Source organism: Talpa europaea (genome assembly GCF_964194135.1).
Source record: "Talpa europaea genome assembly, chromosome: 7".
Lineage (NCBI taxonomy): Eukaryota > Metazoa > Chordata > Mammalia > Eulipotyphla > Talpidae > Talpa > Talpa europaea.
In genome coordinates, this window is record NC_140074.1 from 75,221,478 (window position 1) to 75,240,426 (window position 18,949).

At 42.5% G+C, this 18,949-nt stretch overlaps 1 protein-coding gene across 2 annotated transcripts in view; it reads left to right on the plus strand.

The window, feature by feature from the left end:
- Nucleotides 1-18,949, plus strand: part of AOPEP (aminopeptidase O (putative)) — a gene marked incomplete at both ends in the record, with an annotated part of 347,198 nt that overhangs the window by 186,035 nt on the left and 142,214 nt on the right. For both annotated transcript variants that reach the window (XM_084237515.1, XM_084237516.1), the window contains 2 exons: nucleotides 1,445-1,634; nucleotides 5,768-5,874. In XM_084237515.1, coding sequence (XP_084093641.1) covers nucleotides 1,445-1,634; nucleotides 5,768-5,874 — 297 coding nt within the window. The remainder of the gene's footprint in view (nucleotides 1-1,444; nucleotides 1,635-5,767; nucleotides 5,875-18,949) is intronic.

An 18,949-nucleotide genomic window follows, 5' to 3' on the forward strand; every position in this document is an offset into this window, starting at 1 on the left:
CTCCTGTGCAGCCTTCTTCTTGCCCGCCCTCCTTGCCTCCTTCCCTCCCTTCTGCCCTTCCTTCTTTCCTTCCTTCCTTCTTTCCCTGAGCTTCTGTTGGTGCCAGCTGCATTGCACCCCTGTGTCCTCGAGACCCCAACTGTACTCTTCTTTCCTGAGGTTTCTGGTAAGCTCTTCCAAGTGTCCAGCAGACGCGTTTTCATTTGCGCACCTATCCTGCTGTTATTTCACATGAAAGCCGTCTCTTTTGGCACACATGACTCCTGGGACTTCAGTTGAGCTCTCTGAGCTGAATGGGTGAGGCTGGGGAGGGAGGGGAAATGCAGGTGGGGCTTTCTGTACCCGTGGGTGTGGGGGTGGAGGACAAATCTGCAAGTAGTCCTGGCTTGTGTGGAGCCCACACGATGGCAAACAAATGGTGTTTGAAGAAAGGAACCAGTGTGTGCCGTTTCTTAATTTGGAATGTTTCACAACCTTTTTTGTTCAGTTGATGGAGACAGGGTTTTTTTTTAAGAGCAGATTCTTCATTAAGAAGACTGTAAACAAGTCCTGGATAAAGGAAGGTAGAAGCTCAGGAGATAGTCTATTTGCCTCTCCTCTTCAGCCTCCTTTCCTCCCACCAATGCAGCCTAATCACGGTATTTGAGGTTTTAAACAAGGAATGGAAAATGAGATTAGATAAATCTCCCTGGCTGGTGCCAGCCCTGAGCCATTTGCACACCTGCGTGGTTAACTCGTCTCTCTCCCTCTCTCTCTCTTTCTCACTCACTCGCTCTCTCGCTCTTTCTCTCTCTTGCTCTCTCTCCCGTTTTTGTTATGTGATATGCTGATACAGCATCTACAGAGAGGGGATGATACCTTTGAAAATCTTTACCTTACAGAAGTTCAGCCTTTCTCGTTCTCTTGGAAACCCGTCCCTGACACCTGTTTAGTTGCTGACTCCATAACCAACCCCAGTGAGAAATGGAAAATTGTGGGTGCCATTCTTCTCGGCTTTTCCTGGCCTTCTTCAGAACTTCTTGATTTGTTTGTAAGCTATTCAGAGTTCAGCTGAAGGCTCTTCTTTGATCATCATCCTGACAGCATGGACTCACATTCTCACACCTGCTCTTCCCTTACAGTCCAGATTTCAGGGTAAATGCTTCCATTGCCTTGTCATTTTTTTTTTTTTGTGTGTGTAAAACTTTGGTGCAGGTTACTTATTACAGGTAATAGTCGTTTGACGACGGAGACAACTGCTTGGCAGAAACGGCTGCCTGAACTGCTGCCAGCCACGTAAACTGCCACTTTATTTCTGAAAGCATCGAAGCTGTAGGCCTATCGGTCATGATCTGGCATGCACATGATAATAACAGGTTTGCCAGGCTGAGAAAGCACCCGCGGGGCAGCCGCGAGGGGCAGGCTCTGACACGACTCCCTGTGTTTTCTCCCCCATTATCCACAGCCCACACATCATCTTCCTCTCCCAGAGCACCTTAACAGGAAAGAGCCAGCTCTGTGGAACCCGTCTCTGCCACGAAATCGCCCATGCCTGGTTTGGCCTAGCTATTGGGGCCCGCGACTGGACGGAAGAGTGGCTGAGTGAAGGGTTCGCCACTCACTTGGAGGACGTGTTCTGGGCTGAAGCACAGCAGGTGGGTTTAACGTGACCCTAAACACCTAATCATCCAGAGTCAAATTCAATTTCTAGTCACTCGTTTACCCAACATATATGGACTGAGTGCTTATTCCACAGAGAGCTGCATAAACAAGGAAGGAAAGTCCCTGCTCCCCAGAGGTTCACAGTCTAGTGAAAGAAAATAGACAAGTGAAGATATCGCTAACCTGTCACGTAGTGGGGAGTACTGTGAAGAAGTGAGACCAAATAGAAAGTGGGAATGGCAGAAGCTTTTCAGCAGGCCTAAGAGAAGGCCCTCTATGATAAGGGGACATTGAATGAAGATTTCAAGCAAAGGTCATGCCATGGCGTACTCAATCACTCCTTTGTGGTTGTGGTTTTGGTGACGTTAACTCCGTGTATATGCATGTATTCTGTAATAATGAGATTACAATTTAAATTAGAGTTTATAATATCAGATGTCTGCTGGCAAGGAGTGAATAGAGAAAGAAGTTGTTAGTGTTATAGCTTATGGAATGGTGGGGACTGTGGCAAACTGGCAGCTGCTCCTGAGTTCTGATCATGTTGAAGAAGAGAATTTAAAATAACATGGGCTTCTAATTTTTTTAAGGAAAGTTCTAAAATTGGAATTTTATGTACTATTTCCTAATTTAAAACGTATTATACAAGCCAAACATACCCAGAGGCCAGATCTGGTCAACATGCTGCCAGTTTACAACTTCTAAACAACTTGTTACCAATTCTACTGAGAGTTGGTAGCTGAACTACTTCCTGCTTATTTTTTAGCCCATAATATTTGGTCACACTCCCTCCCCCATCCCCTTACACATGGGATTATTTGATATTATCCAAAATTCCAAGGTTTGTGAATACCTATATAATTTTGCTAAAGGTCCTTCTGCCTATTAAGTCTTGTTTGTCAAGATCACCCTCTCAGGATATTCTACTCTTCTAGAAAGTTACACTCCCACACTGTTACTTACAACTTTTTTCTCACTTTTTTCTTCTTCCTTGTCCTCAGAACTGTGTCTTACTCATCCTCTCTCCCCCTTCACATTTGGCCATCAACCTAGCAGTGTGCACATCTGTGTCCCCCTGCCACACAGAGTCCCGTGGAAGTGAGCCACAAGGCAGATTCAGGAGGTGTCTGAATTCAGAGTTAGTTCAAGCTTGGAATTCCAGCTCTGTTATTCATCAGCTTTCTGGGTATAAGCAGGTTATATAGGTTTCCAGAGCCCTAGTTCCTCATTTATAAAATAGGTATAAAAATACTTAATCTCGCAGGGTGAATGGGATAATGTGTGAATGAGTTTAGCACAGCACCTGACACTGTGGAGGGTGTGCCAGAAGCACTAATTCTCCCTTCCTGTTCTGTTCCTCTTTGTATTTGCTGCTACCTTGCCCACAGTAGGCATTCAGCAAGAGCTAAATAGGTTTAGTAAATGTGCCTCTGTTACCATCCCTTCCCTGGAGTTTGTCCATCCTGAGACAATGAAATTCATGCTATTTTTAGTAATCATGAGTACATTTTAAACGATTTGTTTTTTATTTATTTATGCATACAATAACTGGGGTATAGGCCAGAGTGTGGGGGATAAGAGGATTCACCAGAGAGAGTGGGGAGCAGGACAGGCAGATTTACTGAAATACACTGCTGAGGGGAGCAGCGGGTGAGACAGGTCTGCTGTGCCGTATGTGGGTTAGCTCCCTGGCTGGGGACTGAACTCAGGATGAAGTGATGATAGTGCTGAGACTTAACCCCTAGGCCACCAGGGAGGCCCCATGAGTACATTTTAAGCTTCTGATGGATACCGTCTCTCTGTCCTTTATCTCTGGAATGCCCCCAAAGTGCTCCTCCTTTACCCTTCCAGTGGGTCAATCCTGAATTTCTTTGCTTGGGTGGGTCCTGCTTCTCCCCTAAACACAGCCATTTCCACTGTTGGATGCACAGAGTCAACCTGGCTGACTCTCATTGCTGCTTGCCTTCTGGGTGGCCCTTCTGTGCTAGGTCTGTAGGGATAAAAGGGTATAAAAGACACAACCCAAATCTGAAAGAGACCATAGTCTCATTGTGAAGATAAGAAAAGCACACAATGCAGGGAAGAAGGAAATATGATACAAAAGAGAAGGGAATAGCAAATATTATGAAACTTCAGGGTTGCCAGAAGCCAGGTCTGAGTAGATCCACAAAGGCTTCTTGAAGGAGGTGACTCTCTGAGGTGGATCTCAAAGGGAAAGTAGGAGTTGAAGTTTCTCTATCCCTCCTTTCCCCTCAACTTGACAAGGGAACAATCCATTATCCTCTCCTTCAAGGTTCATACAATAATGGTTCAATATGTGGAAACACAGATGCCCCTGACGCAAAGTGGCCAATCTAGATTCCAGTACAAAACTTCCAGAGCACATCCGTCACCCTGACCCCTTCTTTGATGGATGTACTGAGTTGCCGCTGGTCCCTAAAGAGTGTGCACAGTCCACTTTCCCAGTGAGAAAGGAGCACTCTTCAGAGCAGGGAAGGGTATGCCACTGTGGGAGTCTCCTGGCCCCCAGTGAACAGGATATGAGGACACTTGTCCCTGTTCTGCCAATGAGGCTGCATGCCACAGCACTGAGCATTAACAAGCGCAGCAGCGTCAAGGAATGGGACATCATTGAGCAAGGAGCTAGAAGCTGACATTCTACTCAGGGAGGCATTCTGCAGGGAGAAGTGAATTGAGTTCATTGCAAGATTGAATCCTGTTACTCGTTCATCAACCTGGATAAAATCTGAACTCTTTCATGGATGTCTTTGTTAGCTGGGTCTGCATAAGAACCCTCAGAAGAGGAAACTTAACAAATGTTTGCTTTCTCATTGTTCTGGAAGCCAAGAAGTCCAACATCAAGGTGCAGACAGACTTGGTTTCAGGTTGTCTTCCCTGGCTTGGTGAGAGCCACCTCTCATTTTGCCCTCACATGGGCTTCCTATACACACAAGGAAAGAGAGCTCTGGTGTCTCTTCTTATAAGGCACCAGTACTGTTGAATTAGGGTCCCACCCTTATGATTTCATTTAACCTTAATTTCCTCTGTAAGCCCCATCTCCAAACATGGTCACATTGGGTGTTAAGCCTTCAATATGTGAATTTGGCGGGTGAGAGAGACACAATTCAGGCCAGAACAACAGGGCACACAAAGTCTGTTGATCGTCTGACCTCTGCTGGTTAATTGGCACCTCTGTCCGTCCCAGGATAGCAGCCTAACCACATCCCTTACCATTCCCTAAGCCCATCATGCTCTCCTCAGGCACCTTGCCTTCCCTCTGACTGAAATTCGTCCTCCTGATTGACTCCTGCTTTTCCTGAGGACCCACTCAGGCCCCACCATGTGTGTACGGGGGTATCTGGGTTCTTAGCCTCTACCATCGCTGAACACCAATGGTTAATGTTCTCATGTGTCTTTCCCCTGGACTCCTCAGAGTAAGGCCTTTGTCCATATATGCCCAGGGCCTAGCAGAGACTCAGTAAATATCAGCTAAATGAACTGTTAGGGACGTGTAATTTCCAGAAGTGCCCATAGCCAATGACATTTTCCTACCCAGTGAAATTCTGTTGGTCTCCCTTGCGGATGTTATAGCTGTGGGGCCTGGTGAGCATTTGGAATGACAGCAGCTGATTTTGAGCACAGGGCAGGAGGCAATGGCCTTCCCCTCCCCCAGAGTGATCCAGGCAGTACACTCTTTCTGGTTATATGCAAACAGAATCATCTGGGTTGCATTAGCAGGCTCCACTGTAAACAGCCCTTAACAAAACTGAGGACTGGGAAAAATAGGAGGTAAATGGAGGGGACTTTTCCCACCCTGTGCAGAGACAAAGCATGAAAGCCTGGAAGGAATGAGTGGAAATGGTCCCCTAGGGAAGCCTGCTCTGTCTAGGCCAGCGGAGGGAGGGGTCGTTTCAGGACCAGGGGTTTCCTCCCCAATAGGCAACCTAAGAATGAGTGACTGATTCTAGGAGACCCCTTTGACCTCTGACTCTTCTGATGGGGGGAGGCGGGGTATAAGGTGCAGTGGGGAGATTGTCTGGGCCACCCTCAGACAAGCCAGCCACTGCTCCACGGGGCAGCTCTGACTCTGCAGGACAATGACTGAGTTTGTGTGTCTGTGCCCCTTCAGCTGGCCCCCCACCAGGCGCAGGAGCACCAGGAGCTGAGGGCCTGTCTGCGCTGGAGGCGCCTCCAGGAGGAGGTTCGGGACTCCTCGGAGGAGCTGCAGGTGTTGAGGTAAAGCACCACCTGATTCCTTTCCCTTTCTGTTCCCTCCCTCCCACCCCTCCTTTCCTTCAAGACACATCCAGGCCAGCCATTAAATCTGCTGTGTTTCCTTTTTAAATTACATTAGGATAGGTTACTCATCCTTGCAGGGAAATGACTGTAATGTTTTAAGTTTTTCAGGGCGTGGGTTTGGATTTGCCTTTAACATTTTTCTGTTGTCTCTATTTGGGGTACAAAAAGAGTACAAAGCATTTCCAGGACCGAATTCTTCTTTTGAAGTTGTAATAGTCACTTTATGTGGTAGCTGGGGACTTGAAGAAGGGTGGGGTTTGGTAGCCTAGCAGACAGTAACCCTTTAAAGCCAAAAGGGAGGGGGTGCCCTTTAGAAAAATATTGATTCCGAAGTGTTTAGTAGTAACAGATGTTTGTGTCAATGGGGCCTTTTGTTTAGGATGGTCCCCACAGGAGGCCACTCCTGCGCTTTGGAGGGATTTTCTCCTGCTCCTGCATTTTGTTTTCAGTGTGTCTTGCAGCATTTGTAGGATTACTTCTTGCCCTTTCCCATTTTTGTCCCTTTCTGCTTTGCTCCATTTTCTTCCCTTCTCTAAATAGTTGTTTATCTGAAACCTTGAGCCTAGGCCCCAGGAGCACTTGGTTGCTATGGCAACAGAAGCTTTCATCCTGCCCCCTCTTGACTAGAGCTAAGTGTTTAGAATCCACAATCAGACAGGTGGGAAGCCACCGTCCAGGAATCACCCCCCCACCCCCCATTTTAGATGGCAGCCCTGAAGACCAGTCTACCTCGTGGGCAGAAGCCTGCCTAGACTGGTTTTGCTGTTGTTGTTTTAAAATAAACACCCCCATTCCTCAGTGACTGTCCACTGAAACTGAGGTCTGATGGAAATACCAAGCCCAGCCTGACTCCAGGGAGACTGGTTAGCGCTTTTGTGCAGCCCTGGAGCATGGGGTGTGGCTGCTCTTCCCACAGAGAAGTCCCAGCTCGCACGCTAGCCCATCCGCTCTGACTCATCCATTGTTTAGGAGAGGCAGAACCAGGCGCCGAGTATTCCCCACCCAGGGCCACTGTTGACTGTCTGTTCATGCAGGCAGTGGGAAGGCTACACCTACCACCAAATGGACAGGGCCCCATGTCCCATGCTCTCATGGAACTTCCCCATAGCGGGGACCTTGTTGCACATGCAGCTACTGACGGGGAGGGGAGTGAGAAGTGGCACGAAGGGAACTCGGCATTTATAGAAAGAGGTTCAGGAAGGCAGGAAAGGACTTGCCTTGCACAGAAAGGCAAGCGGTATGGCAGGAATGGCAAGGAGAGGCAGCAAGAGCCATGTCATCCAACCTTGCTCCACATGCAGACAGTAGACAACAAGCAAGGAGAAGAGTCAGAGTGTTGCCATAGTCCATCTCGAGGTCCTGGGATCATTGACAGATGAAAGAAGCAACCTATCCGAGACGTGTTTTGGTGGTGAAATTGGAAGGTCTTTGATTCTTTGCATGTGGAGAAGAGGGAAATGAGAGTTTCCAGAAAGATTTTAGGCTTTTGACTTCAGCAGCTGGATAGATTATGAGGTCATTTAGGCCTCTTTGTCGAAAACTGTGGAAGGAAAAGCCTTTGGGGGGGGAAATAAAAATTCTGGTTTTGCATGTGTTTGTCTGAGATGCCAAATAGGTATTGGGAATCGAGAACTTAGTGAGGTGTACAAGTCAAAAGCTCGTTGAGACATTAGAAGAATCAGCTTACAAATACTTACAGTTCTGCAAAGCAAAACCAGACAATTATAAACCAGAGATATCCTGCAGAGGAGGAGGAGGGAGGGAGGAGCACAGGAGACTGAGGTGATGGTGCATGGGTGCATTGGTGAAGGAAACTCTATGGGGACTGCACCTGAGGGGGTTGGGGGGAAGCAAATATTGTTTAAAAATGAACAACGATGTAAAAAAATTTAAAAAATTTAAAATAATAAACAAAAACCTACAGTTCTAAACACATTGAAATTGCTGGATACAGGGGGAAAGCAAGAGAGGACATTGGGAGGAAGATGAGGAGCCAACAGCAGAGGAACTGGGGAAATCAGTGCAGAGGAAACCGTGACACCAGGGGTCATGGAGGCCATGAATGAAAGGGTATCAAGAAGGTGGGAGTGGGATGTTGGATGCTGCTGAGGGGTGTGAAAAGGGGCCTTTGGGATGGACCACATGAACTGTGTTGGTGACCTTGACATACATGCATTTGTTCCTCAGTGGGAGGAGAAGTAAAGCAGATTGAATTGGGTAGAAGAGTGAATGGGAAGCCAGGAGATGCCAAGTGTAGACTTGGTGAGAGAAGGGCAAGGAGGACAAGCAGAGGAAGATCAGAGAGGTTTGCTCTAAGGTGGCTGACACAGAAGCATGCCTTTGTGTGAGTGTTTAACTGTGCCAGTCTTGTTACTCAGAAGACAGTTTCTCCATTCTTCACTTCTCCACAAGTCCCAGCAAAGCCTCCAGCCTGCTTGACTGTAACCCTTCTGTGGAGGTCAGGACATCATACATAACATGGACTGATGGAATGTCAGTGCTCACACAGTGGAGTGACTCTGGCTTCCATGGACCTGTGGCCAACCTGGCTTCTCCAGATCAGGAGTTTTTCATTTGTGTGTAAATCTGGGAGAAAGAATACAGTATTTTTAGACCATGGTGCTAGAAGGCTTATTATCACATTAGTTTTTCTTTTTCTTGGTATTCAGAAATTGCGTTTGCCTAAATTTAGGCTAAGCATGAGATGACTGCATTTTGAAGATTTCTTGCACTTTGGTGTAGAAAATTTTTTCTCAGATCCACTTACAATGAAGAGGAAATGTTTCTGAACCTACTACCAGTTAATATAGTCTAGGTTTAATTTACTCCCATATCTTAGAATTCTCCCTTAAATGGGCACCGAGAAATTTCTGAACATGCAAGGAAAAACTAGTGTTGTCAAAATTTGTTACCAGATTTTGTTTTGTATTTATATGCAAATAAAACCTTAAGAAAGAAGTTCCTTCAAACAATATGGTGATCAAAGATGACCTTTTTTTCCCCGTCTTACTTTCAAGATACCTCACAGTGATCAAAGATGTCCTGTTTTTTCTTCTTTCAAGATACCTTAGATGGACTAAGAACAATTATTTATTATAGAAGTACAGTTGATATACATTATTTCAGTTACAAGCATACAATGTAATGATTCAATATTTGGACACATTGCAAAGCGACCATTGCAATACTTCTATTTACCATCTTTCCTTAGCAGCTTTCAAAGGGGATACCATATTATTGATTTTATCCCTACTGCACTTTGTGTCCTTAACTTATTTTGTAACTGGAAGTTTGTAATTTTTGATCCTCTTTACCCTTTTTGCCCACTTTCCAACATTCCTCCACCCCTCTGCTGGCCACCAATCTGTATTCTATCTCTATGATTTTAGTTTTAGTTTTAGTTTGTTGTTTTTGTTTTTGTTTTAGAGTCTACATATTAAGTGAAACCTTATGGTATTTATGGTATTTGCTTCTCTCTGACTTATTTCATTTCGTTGTAAATGGTAAGATTTCATTCTTGGCTGAGCAGTAGCTATGTGTGTGTTTTCTTTATCATTTCATCCATCAATGGACACATAGGTTATTTCCATACCTGAACATAGGGGTGGATATATCTTTTTAAATTAGTGTTTTTCTATTCTTTGGATAAATACCCAGAAGTACAATTGTTGGATTTTGTGGTAGTTTTATCTTTAATTTCTGAAAAACCTTCTTACTAGTTTCTAATTTATATTTTCTGTTTATAATTTATACAGTTTTCTAAATTTTAATGTATATAATTAAATTTATATTCCCACCAGTAGTGCACAATGATTTTCTTTTCTGTCCATCCTCACTAATATTTATTATTTCTTTTTCTTTTTGACAACAGCCATTCTGACAGGAGTGAGGTGGTATCTCATTGTGGTCTTGATTTGTATTTCCCTAAAGAGTAGTGATGAACATAGTTCCACATGCCAGTTGGCCATCTGTGTATCTCCTCTAGATAAAAGCCTCTGTGGTTTCTTTGCCTATTTTTTAACTGGATTTTTTTTTATTGAGTTGTATGAGTTCTTTATATATTTTGGATATTAACCCTTAATTGTATACATGATTTGCAAATATCTTTGTCCATTCAGTAGGTTGTCTGTTTTTGTTGTTGAGGTTTTCTTTCTTCCAACTTGCAGAAGCTTTTAGTTTTATATAGCCCTGATATTTACTTTTGTTACCCGTGTATTTAATAATTAACAAATAATAATCTAGAAAAATATCATTAAGACTGAGGTCAAGGAGCTTGTGTTTTCTCCTAGGAATTCTGTGGTTTAAGTTCTTATAGTAAAGTCTTTTGGCCATTTTCAATTAATTTTGTGTATGATGTGAGAAAATGGCCCAGTTTCATTCTTTTGCAAGTGGCTATTAATTTTTCCACCATTTATTGAAATGACTGTCTTTTCCCCATTGTTTTTTCTTGCCTCCTTTGTCTTAAGCTAATTGACTGTTTTGTTTTGTTTTGTTTTGCAGAGGCTGTATATTTCTGGATTGTCTATTCTGTTCCATTGATTTATGTTTTTCTGCTGATACCATACTATTTTGTTTACTACGTCTTTATAATATAATTTGAAATCAGGATGTGATGCTCCATCTTTGTTCTTTTTTTCAGATTGCTTTGGCTATTTGGTGTCTTTTGTGGCTCCATACAAATTTTAGGATTGTTTCTTCTATTTCTTTGAAAAATGCCATTGAAATTTTGATAAGGATTGCATTGACTCTGTAGATTACGTTGGTTATATGGACATTTTGATAATATTTGTTTTTCTAATTCATGATCATGGAACATTCTTTCCATTTCCTTCTGTCTTCTTCAATTTCTTTCATCAATGCCTTATAGTATTTCACTTCCTTATTCCTAGGGTGTTTTATTTTTGTTGATGCAGTTATAAATGGGATTGCTTTCTTAATTTCACTTTCTGATAGTTCATTGTTGGTATAAAGGAATACAAGAGATTTTTGTACATTGATTTTATATCCTGAAACTTTACTGAATTTGTTTATTAGTTCTAAGAGATTTTAGGAAGAGTGTCTAGGGTTTTCTATGACCAAGAAGAATGTAGAAGTCTTAGTTTGTGTCTTGACATAATCCTCCATGTTGTCAGATGCAATGGAAGCTTCTCTTGCCTCTCTTTGCAGTAACTTTCAAGATAGTTAACCACATCTCCTTCTTAAAAGTCTTTCTTCTCTTGGCTTCTATATGTCACGTTCATCTTGATTTTCTTCTGCTTCACTGGCTACCTCTTTTGCTGGTTATTTAGCATCTTCACTAGGTGACTAAAACTCTAAGAGTGAATAAGCTCTTGCCATTTGCAGCAACATTGATGGAGTTAAAGGGGTTAGGCTATTCGAAATAAGTCAGAAGGAGAAAGACAAATACTGAATGCTGTCACCTACTTGTAGAATATAAAGAAACCAAACAAAGCATCAGATAAAGCCTAACCAACAACAAACCCTATAGAACAGAGAGGGAGGGGCGAGAACAAAGTAGGTAGGGAACACCATGGACTATGGGTGATCTGGTGGTGGATGCAATGTGGTAACGACACCTGAAGGAGAGATCCTGTACTTCTGAAATGCAAACAACATTGTAAACCAATATTACCCTAATAAAGACTGAATAAGGTATTCAATGTAATACAGCTGATAAAGAGCAGAGTGGGGATTTAAAGGATCATGTTTTCCCTACATCATCTCCCTCTGTCTATGGAACTCCATATAGCATTTGGTTGCATTAAAAAGATTTTCCAAGTAACTCGAACTACAGAAGAACTTGTAGAAGTGAAAAAAAGAAAAGTATCCTTGGAATGAGCATCTCTTTACGTGAAATTATGTATCTTCTTATTTTAGTAGATATCTGGAAGAAAAAACAAAATTCAACACTGTGTTCAATATAGATACTAGAGTATTGACAAAGTGAGAAGAGAAAATTTTAAGTTTTGTTTGGCTCTGACTAATTTCAGGAATTTATATGAGGAATTTTCTCTTTTTGCCTTCCATGCATCATGATTCTCACCAAATGTGTGTTAGATCAGCTTGCTTATGATTTGCCCTTGGTTTCAACAGTTCCTTGTGTTTGCCCGGCCTTCTCAGCTTTCATTGGCTGGGGAGCCTGTAATGTGGCTACAGGTTCCAGAAAATGGCAATTTATTCATTATTTCAGAATGCTGGGGTCACATTTCTGACGTCATGCCTTTTCTCATTTGTTAATTATTAAACATGCCTTTCACGTAGACAAGACTCCTGGCTCTCTCCAGGCGCTCCCTTACCCTTTCACCAGTTGTGGGCTTGATCTTACTGTTGGCTGACTCTGCTTTGGGGTGGACTCCCACTATGCCCTCCTCTATTACGCCTTCCCCACCCCTTGACCTAAAAGCTTTCCAGTTTCCCTTCTGAAAGTCATGACTCTTGCCAAGGAATATGCTGGCAAGTAGCATTGGGTGATGATTCCGAAAGATTCACGTGTCTCTGGTCTCTAGGGTACAGCTGGATTCTGGCATCTTCTCTAAGTGCTCTCAGTTAGCATATCCTGTCAGGTTAGTGAGATACAAGAGCTACAATGGAAGAATCAGAAGAAGTCTCTGTTGGTTTTTATTGTTTGTGATTTATTATCACTTCCTCCTTTTTCAGGATTCATTGTTAAAGTCAAGCTCATGCTAAGAGAAACATTAAATCACATTGAGGAGGTGTTGATGGGCCCAGAGGTAATGTGGCCCTTCTTTCTCTTAGCTCCTGTTTCCACAGTTGATGGAATCCTAGTAAAATGCAGACATATTTTCGTACCTTACCCCTGGTCACAAAGGCATCTCATAATAACAGCGAAAAAAACCCAGGAATATCTCTCTATCCATAGCCAAATAAAATGTTCATGCCATCAGTTTGCATGATGCTCAAGCACTGTACATTCATTTGAAAATGGTAAGAGCTATCTTTTTCATTAAATATCTATGTATAAGCGTTTCACTAATACACATGAAGCTTACATCTCTAACAGTTCCCTCAAAATTTGTATTTCTAATCCTTGAGGAACTTAGTTGTCTTTTCCCACCCTCTTGTGGGAACATGTCCATACACAGCCAGACAAACCTGCTTCATGAAAAATTTCCACTTATAGAGACACTCCAGCCCTGTGGTTCAATTTTTTCCACTGCTTCTCCATCCTGGATAACCCTCACCCTTCTTCCTTCCATCTCCACTGGCCCCTCAGGCTGTGAATAAATCCTTTCAAACTCCCTTCTCCCCTTGGTAAGAGTAAAGTACTGATTCTAGACCTTTCCTGCTCCCTGCTTTCCATGGTCCCTGCCTCATGGGAGAAAACTGAAGTCATCAGTCACATTCTCCCTTTATTCTATAAACCCATCAACATTTATCTTGACTTCTCAGATACCTGAATGCCAATCCATAGGTCTTAATACAGTAAAAGACAAATTTATAGTTCAGAGGTAGAACTATTTCACATACATATGTGAACTTTCAAACCTTCTGCCCATAAGGAAGAAGGGAAGGGAGGATTGTACACCAAGGGAAACTGCCATCACTTTGGACCATGGATCAGCTCACAAGTCTAGGGAATCTTTTTTACCAAGGTGCCCGAATGGTGACAGATTCTGTAAGCATATCTCAATTTTTATTGGACTTCCCTGTTTTGTTTGGTGCTCCTATTAACTCTTCCCTTCTGGAAATTTCTATCACCTGGCTTTCATGGCAACCACTCTTCTGGTTCTCCTTGTCCCCCTCTGCCTTCCCTTTTCCATCCCCTTCTCAGTCCCTCTTTGTCTCCCAGCATCTTCTTGGTGTTCTTCAGGGGGCTTCACTCTTCACTGCAAACCCTCTTGGAATGCTCTTATCTAAACCCCCCTCTCTCAAGTGAGTTTTCTCAGAAGCAGACCCTGAGACAAAATTCATGTGAATGAAATTTATTACAAAGAATCCTGGCAGGGAAAAGGGAAGGGGAAATGAAAGTGAGAAGGAGGCCAAGTTAGGGTGCCATGATGTCATCTAGTCACACAGGCCTGCTCTGAAAGCGTGCAGGTCAGCCTCAGAGTTATCCAGTTAGGGGCAGGGGCCCCGGAGTATAGCCCCAAACCTGTCATTATTGCTCAGAGAGATGTGTATTCCCAGGCATTTCTGGCTCATTTGTTCAGGTTCCAGCAACCAAGGGCCACATCTTAGAAAGAGTCACTGAGAACATGGCAAGAACAAGTAAATACACAAATGGTAAAATGGTCCCATAGGATATAAAGAGGGTATGTCACTGCCAGCTCTGTCTGGCTGTTTCTAGACCAGCCCAACTCTTTATTAAAGTCAAATGTGAATGTTTACCCAAGTGACAACATTTCTTCCTGGTTACCCTCTAGGCATCTCACAATGGCAATGCTCTCCCCTCACTCCATCTGCTCACTTCCTATAACATTGACTTTCTCCTGGTAGCATAGGTTCACACACTCATCCAAGATCGAAACCTGGACTTTTCCAGCTACTTCGTCTCCTTTCCTCCCCTCCTCCCCTTGTAGGGTTTCCAGCCATTACCATGAATTTACCTCATAAATATTTTTCAATTCAACCCTTCTCCACCCCTAGTACTACTATTTCTATGTTTAAAACTTAATCCCTTGCTTGTATCAATCTAACAGTCTCCTAATTGTGTTTTGTACTAGTTTTATCCCCATCAAATTTGTCTTCCTCCCTGCCACTGGGTACCTCTGCTTAGAACACCCTATGATTCTGCTACCCCCTTCCTAAAACCTCTCCAAAACTTCCCCTCACCTAAAGAAAAAAAGTTTAAGCTCCTTAATATAGCATACAAGTTCCCACACACTTATCTCTTTGTACCATAGTACTTGGCACTGAGTGGGTATGTAATAAATGTTGAAGAAATGCATGTCATAGATACCATGATCTCTGTTCCCTAGGGTTCTTTATATATTATTTGGAGAGCTGAAATACTGCTTATAAGATAATCAGTAGACAAATTTGGGGCTGCATTCTCAGAGTTCTAATAACTGAGTTTATTAACGGTAAGTTTAATAAGAAAAGGCTACTGAAAGATGTGAAACTTGAAGTGGGATGGGATGGTAAGAAAGGATCACATTGAGACTGATAGAGAAGCTGAAGGATGGGAATTTGATGAGCAGTGCCAGCCAGGTATAAAAATGGATGGAGCTGGAAGGGATCATGCTCAATGAAATAAGCCAGAAAAAAAAAAGAAAAATACCGGATGGTCTCACTCATAGCAGGAATTTAGGAAACCTAAATAAGGGACCAGGAAAAAGACTAATTATAATAAAGTAAAAATCAATATCAACAGGAAACTATAAACCAGAGACACACTACAGGGGGGAAGAAGGGAGTAGGATCAAAACACGGGGGGTGGGGAGGAATTTTGTGGGGATGATAACCAAGATGAAAATGCATACATTGCACAAAAATGAAAAATGATATAAAATATATAAAATAAAAATTAAAAAAAGGAATTGACTATGGAAATGGGCATTAAGTGAGAATAGGTTTACTCGAGTGGAGCTGAAAGTGAAGCAGTGAGGACAAGCTAAACAATGGAGTTCTTTATTTATTTATTTTAAAGAGTTTATTTATTTATTTATTCATTTATTTACTTATTTATACAAGCACTGGGTACAGTCAGAAGCGCAGGAGGGTGAGAGAATTCACCAGAGCCAGAGCGGGGAGCAGAGCAGGCAGAAGGACCGAAGGACACCGCTGAGGGGAGCAGCGGGCGGCAGGAGAGGTTTGCGCGCCATGTGGGACCCTTCTCCGGTGGCCGGGGAGCAGCCGGGGATCGAACTGGCGCTGCAGAGGCTGCAGGCTGCTTCACAACCCAGCGCTCAACCGCTGCGCCACCGGGGAGGCCCATCAATGGAGTTCTTTAGATTCAAGGGTTTGCATGTGACCATCAAAACTATGGGGTGCAATTTCCATTCCAAGAATAACAATATGAAAATGGAATTGTGGGAAGATTTCCTGGCTTTTGGAATACCACATAGTCAGAGATTTAGAGTCTAGAGGTCAGCTGGATTTAGATGACCATTTCAGGAACCCAGGCCTCAGTCTAGAATTGCTTGGGATCGTCTAGTTGGCCCAAGGCTAAGACTGAGTGAGTCCTGCAATTGGGGTTATTCAAAACTGAGGAAAATGCCAATATAACTTCAAAGAAGGCTTTTAACAATATGATGTAAAGTTGCCCCTCATTGCAAATAAGGATTTTCCCATGAAAGGAACTGACTTAATATGTGGACTCTGTGAAGTGTATTACGATTTTGTACAGTTCCTTCTTGGCCAAGGTCTGGTTGTGCTGTCTCTTTTTAGAGAAACATCTGAGGTTGCAGGCCTGAGCCCTGCTCCCAGTTTCTATTTTAGGAGAGTAGTCTAGGATTTATAAGGGCAACTGCCTGGGTTTGCATCTAGTCCAAACTCTACTACCACAGCTTCACTGAGCTTTCGGCTCCTTACTATAAAATGTGAATAGTAGCACAGTAGTTTCTACCTTACAGGTGTGAGTGTGAGGGAAAAATGTGAGGGATACATGAAAATCATTTAGAGCATGTGTTAGGTCGAATCATAAGAAAGTACCATTTTTATGGATCTACAATGGCTGAATATGACCAATTTCCCATTTTTAAACTTATAGTAAGTAACATGTTAGGTACTATCATCTAGACCCTCTAACACCTGGTAAATGTTTGACCCTAACAAGTGACAGAGGTACAAGGGTGCAGCCCCACAGCCAGCCCTGCTCTCTGGCCTGCTTTCCACTCCTGCCCTGTTCTCTTCTCTCCCTGGAGCTCTAAGCTAGGCCCATCTCTTCTTTCCCTATGTCAACCACAAAGGACATCCTACTCTTTTCTCATTTACCAACCAGAGGTTGGAAATACCTACATTTCCTCCTGACAAACTTACAGTTGGCTGGAATATTCATAATGTTGTCTAAGAGGTTAAAAAAATGAAAGAATGCCTGGTTACAAGTGAAAAGGATGGGATTAAAAGCAAAAAAAAAAAAAAAAGGTAAAAGAAAGAAAAAAGAAATTAGAACATTCAACAAAGATGCTCAAACTAATAGCTTGGGGTAAAAATTAAATTGGCAATGCTTCTAAGACAAACGGGATCCTCACAGCCTCCCCAGACTTACTTCTGGTTTAACCGCCCTGGTGAGCCTCTCGATCTACTCTTTATTGTTACCCTGGCCTCTGAACAAAATCTGACCATGGCTCTGAAAAGTGGTTTATGGCCTCCAGTAGTTCTTACCTTAGATTTGGCCCCCCAAGACTATCCTGTGCCACTCCTCAAGTCTCTACATCTTGTCTGAAATTCCTGCCCCAAACCCTCCATCCCTCAGGTCCAGGACCCTTTCTATACAACTCTCCCTGTCTAGTTCGGTATTTGAATCACACACATTAGCCAGCTAGTTGTGTAGATTGTCTGTACCTTTTCATAACAGGAGGGTACTATACCTGTGCCAGCATTTTCTGAAAAACCTTAGGGCTCCCAGCTAGCCAGAGACAGACTCTGCCCTTTCCTGTTTCAAAGGCCAGCTCCACCCCTGGGGCTGCCCACTCAGTTTCTATTTCCTGATGAAGGGACACACTCAATTCTCGCTTTCCCCTCTCCTTCCCAGCAAAGATGACAGAAATGTCCTGTATAGCTGAACTCAAATAAAACTCTCTCTTCAGTTTTTCTAGACCATTCCCTGGTTACTCATCACTCAGCTTTTTCTAAGGGAGGGAATAGAACTCTCCTCCATTGATTCCTAATTGCATATTTATTGTGCATGCTGCTTCATTTTCACAGTTAACATTTAGTAGGCTTTTTTTTTTTAATATCGAGAGGCCATAAAGAAATAAAGCAGTTCATAACTACTGCTTCGTTAACCATGACTTTTCTCCTTTTATCCTTCAAAAGTAAAAACACATAATAGTATAACTCAAACAGGTTAGAGAGGTATAAAATTCATCCCATCACTAAGACAATCATTGTTAGCATTTTCTTGTGAATCCTTCAGAAAAAAATGTTTCAGTACATGTGCGTACATCTGTATTGCTGCCCTGTATGGCATCAATTCATTATAATACTGCTTTCCTAAAAAGTAAACTTTCTACATAAACCCGCCTATAGATAGAATCTATAGCTCACTTTTTTTTAAGACTAAAGATCTACCCTCAGCAGCTTTCAAGTATGCAATACATTATTGTAAATTATAGTCACCATACTGTACATTACATTCCCATGATTTACTTATTTTGTAACTGGTTTGTGCCTTTTGACTTCCTTAACCCATTTTGCCCACCCCCTGGCAATTACCAATCTGTTCTCTGTATTTATGAGCTTGTTTTTATTGTTGTTTTTGTTTTGTTTTGTTTCTAATTCCACATATATATGAGATTCTAAGGCATTTGTCTCTCATTCATTTCATTTAGCATATTCCCATCAAGTTTCATCCATGTTATTGCAAATAACAAGATTTTGTTCTTTTTTGTGACTGAATTGTATTCTACAATTCCACTTTGTATTTAATATTCTACTACATCACAACTTTTTTATTTATTTATCCATCGATGGACACTTATTAGTTTGTTTCCATATCTTGGTTATTATAAATAACGCACAGTAAACATAGGGACATACATATTGTTTCAAATTAGTGTTTTTATTTTCTTCAGGTAAACATTCCTAACTGGCATTGCTGGACCACATGGTAGTTCTTCCTTAATTTTTTGAGGCACCTCTATACTACTGATATTTTCCATAGTTGCTGCACCAATTTTCATACCCACCTGCAGAGCCCAAGGGCTCCCTTTTCTCTACATCCTTCCCAACATCATCAAAACAATAATAGCCATTCTGAGAGGAGTGACGTGATCTCTTACTGTGGTTTTGAGTGCATTTCCTTGATGATTAGTGATGTTGCACATCTTTTGGCTCTCTGTATAGTTGAGAAAAATGTCCATTCAGATTCTCTGCTTATCTTAACTTT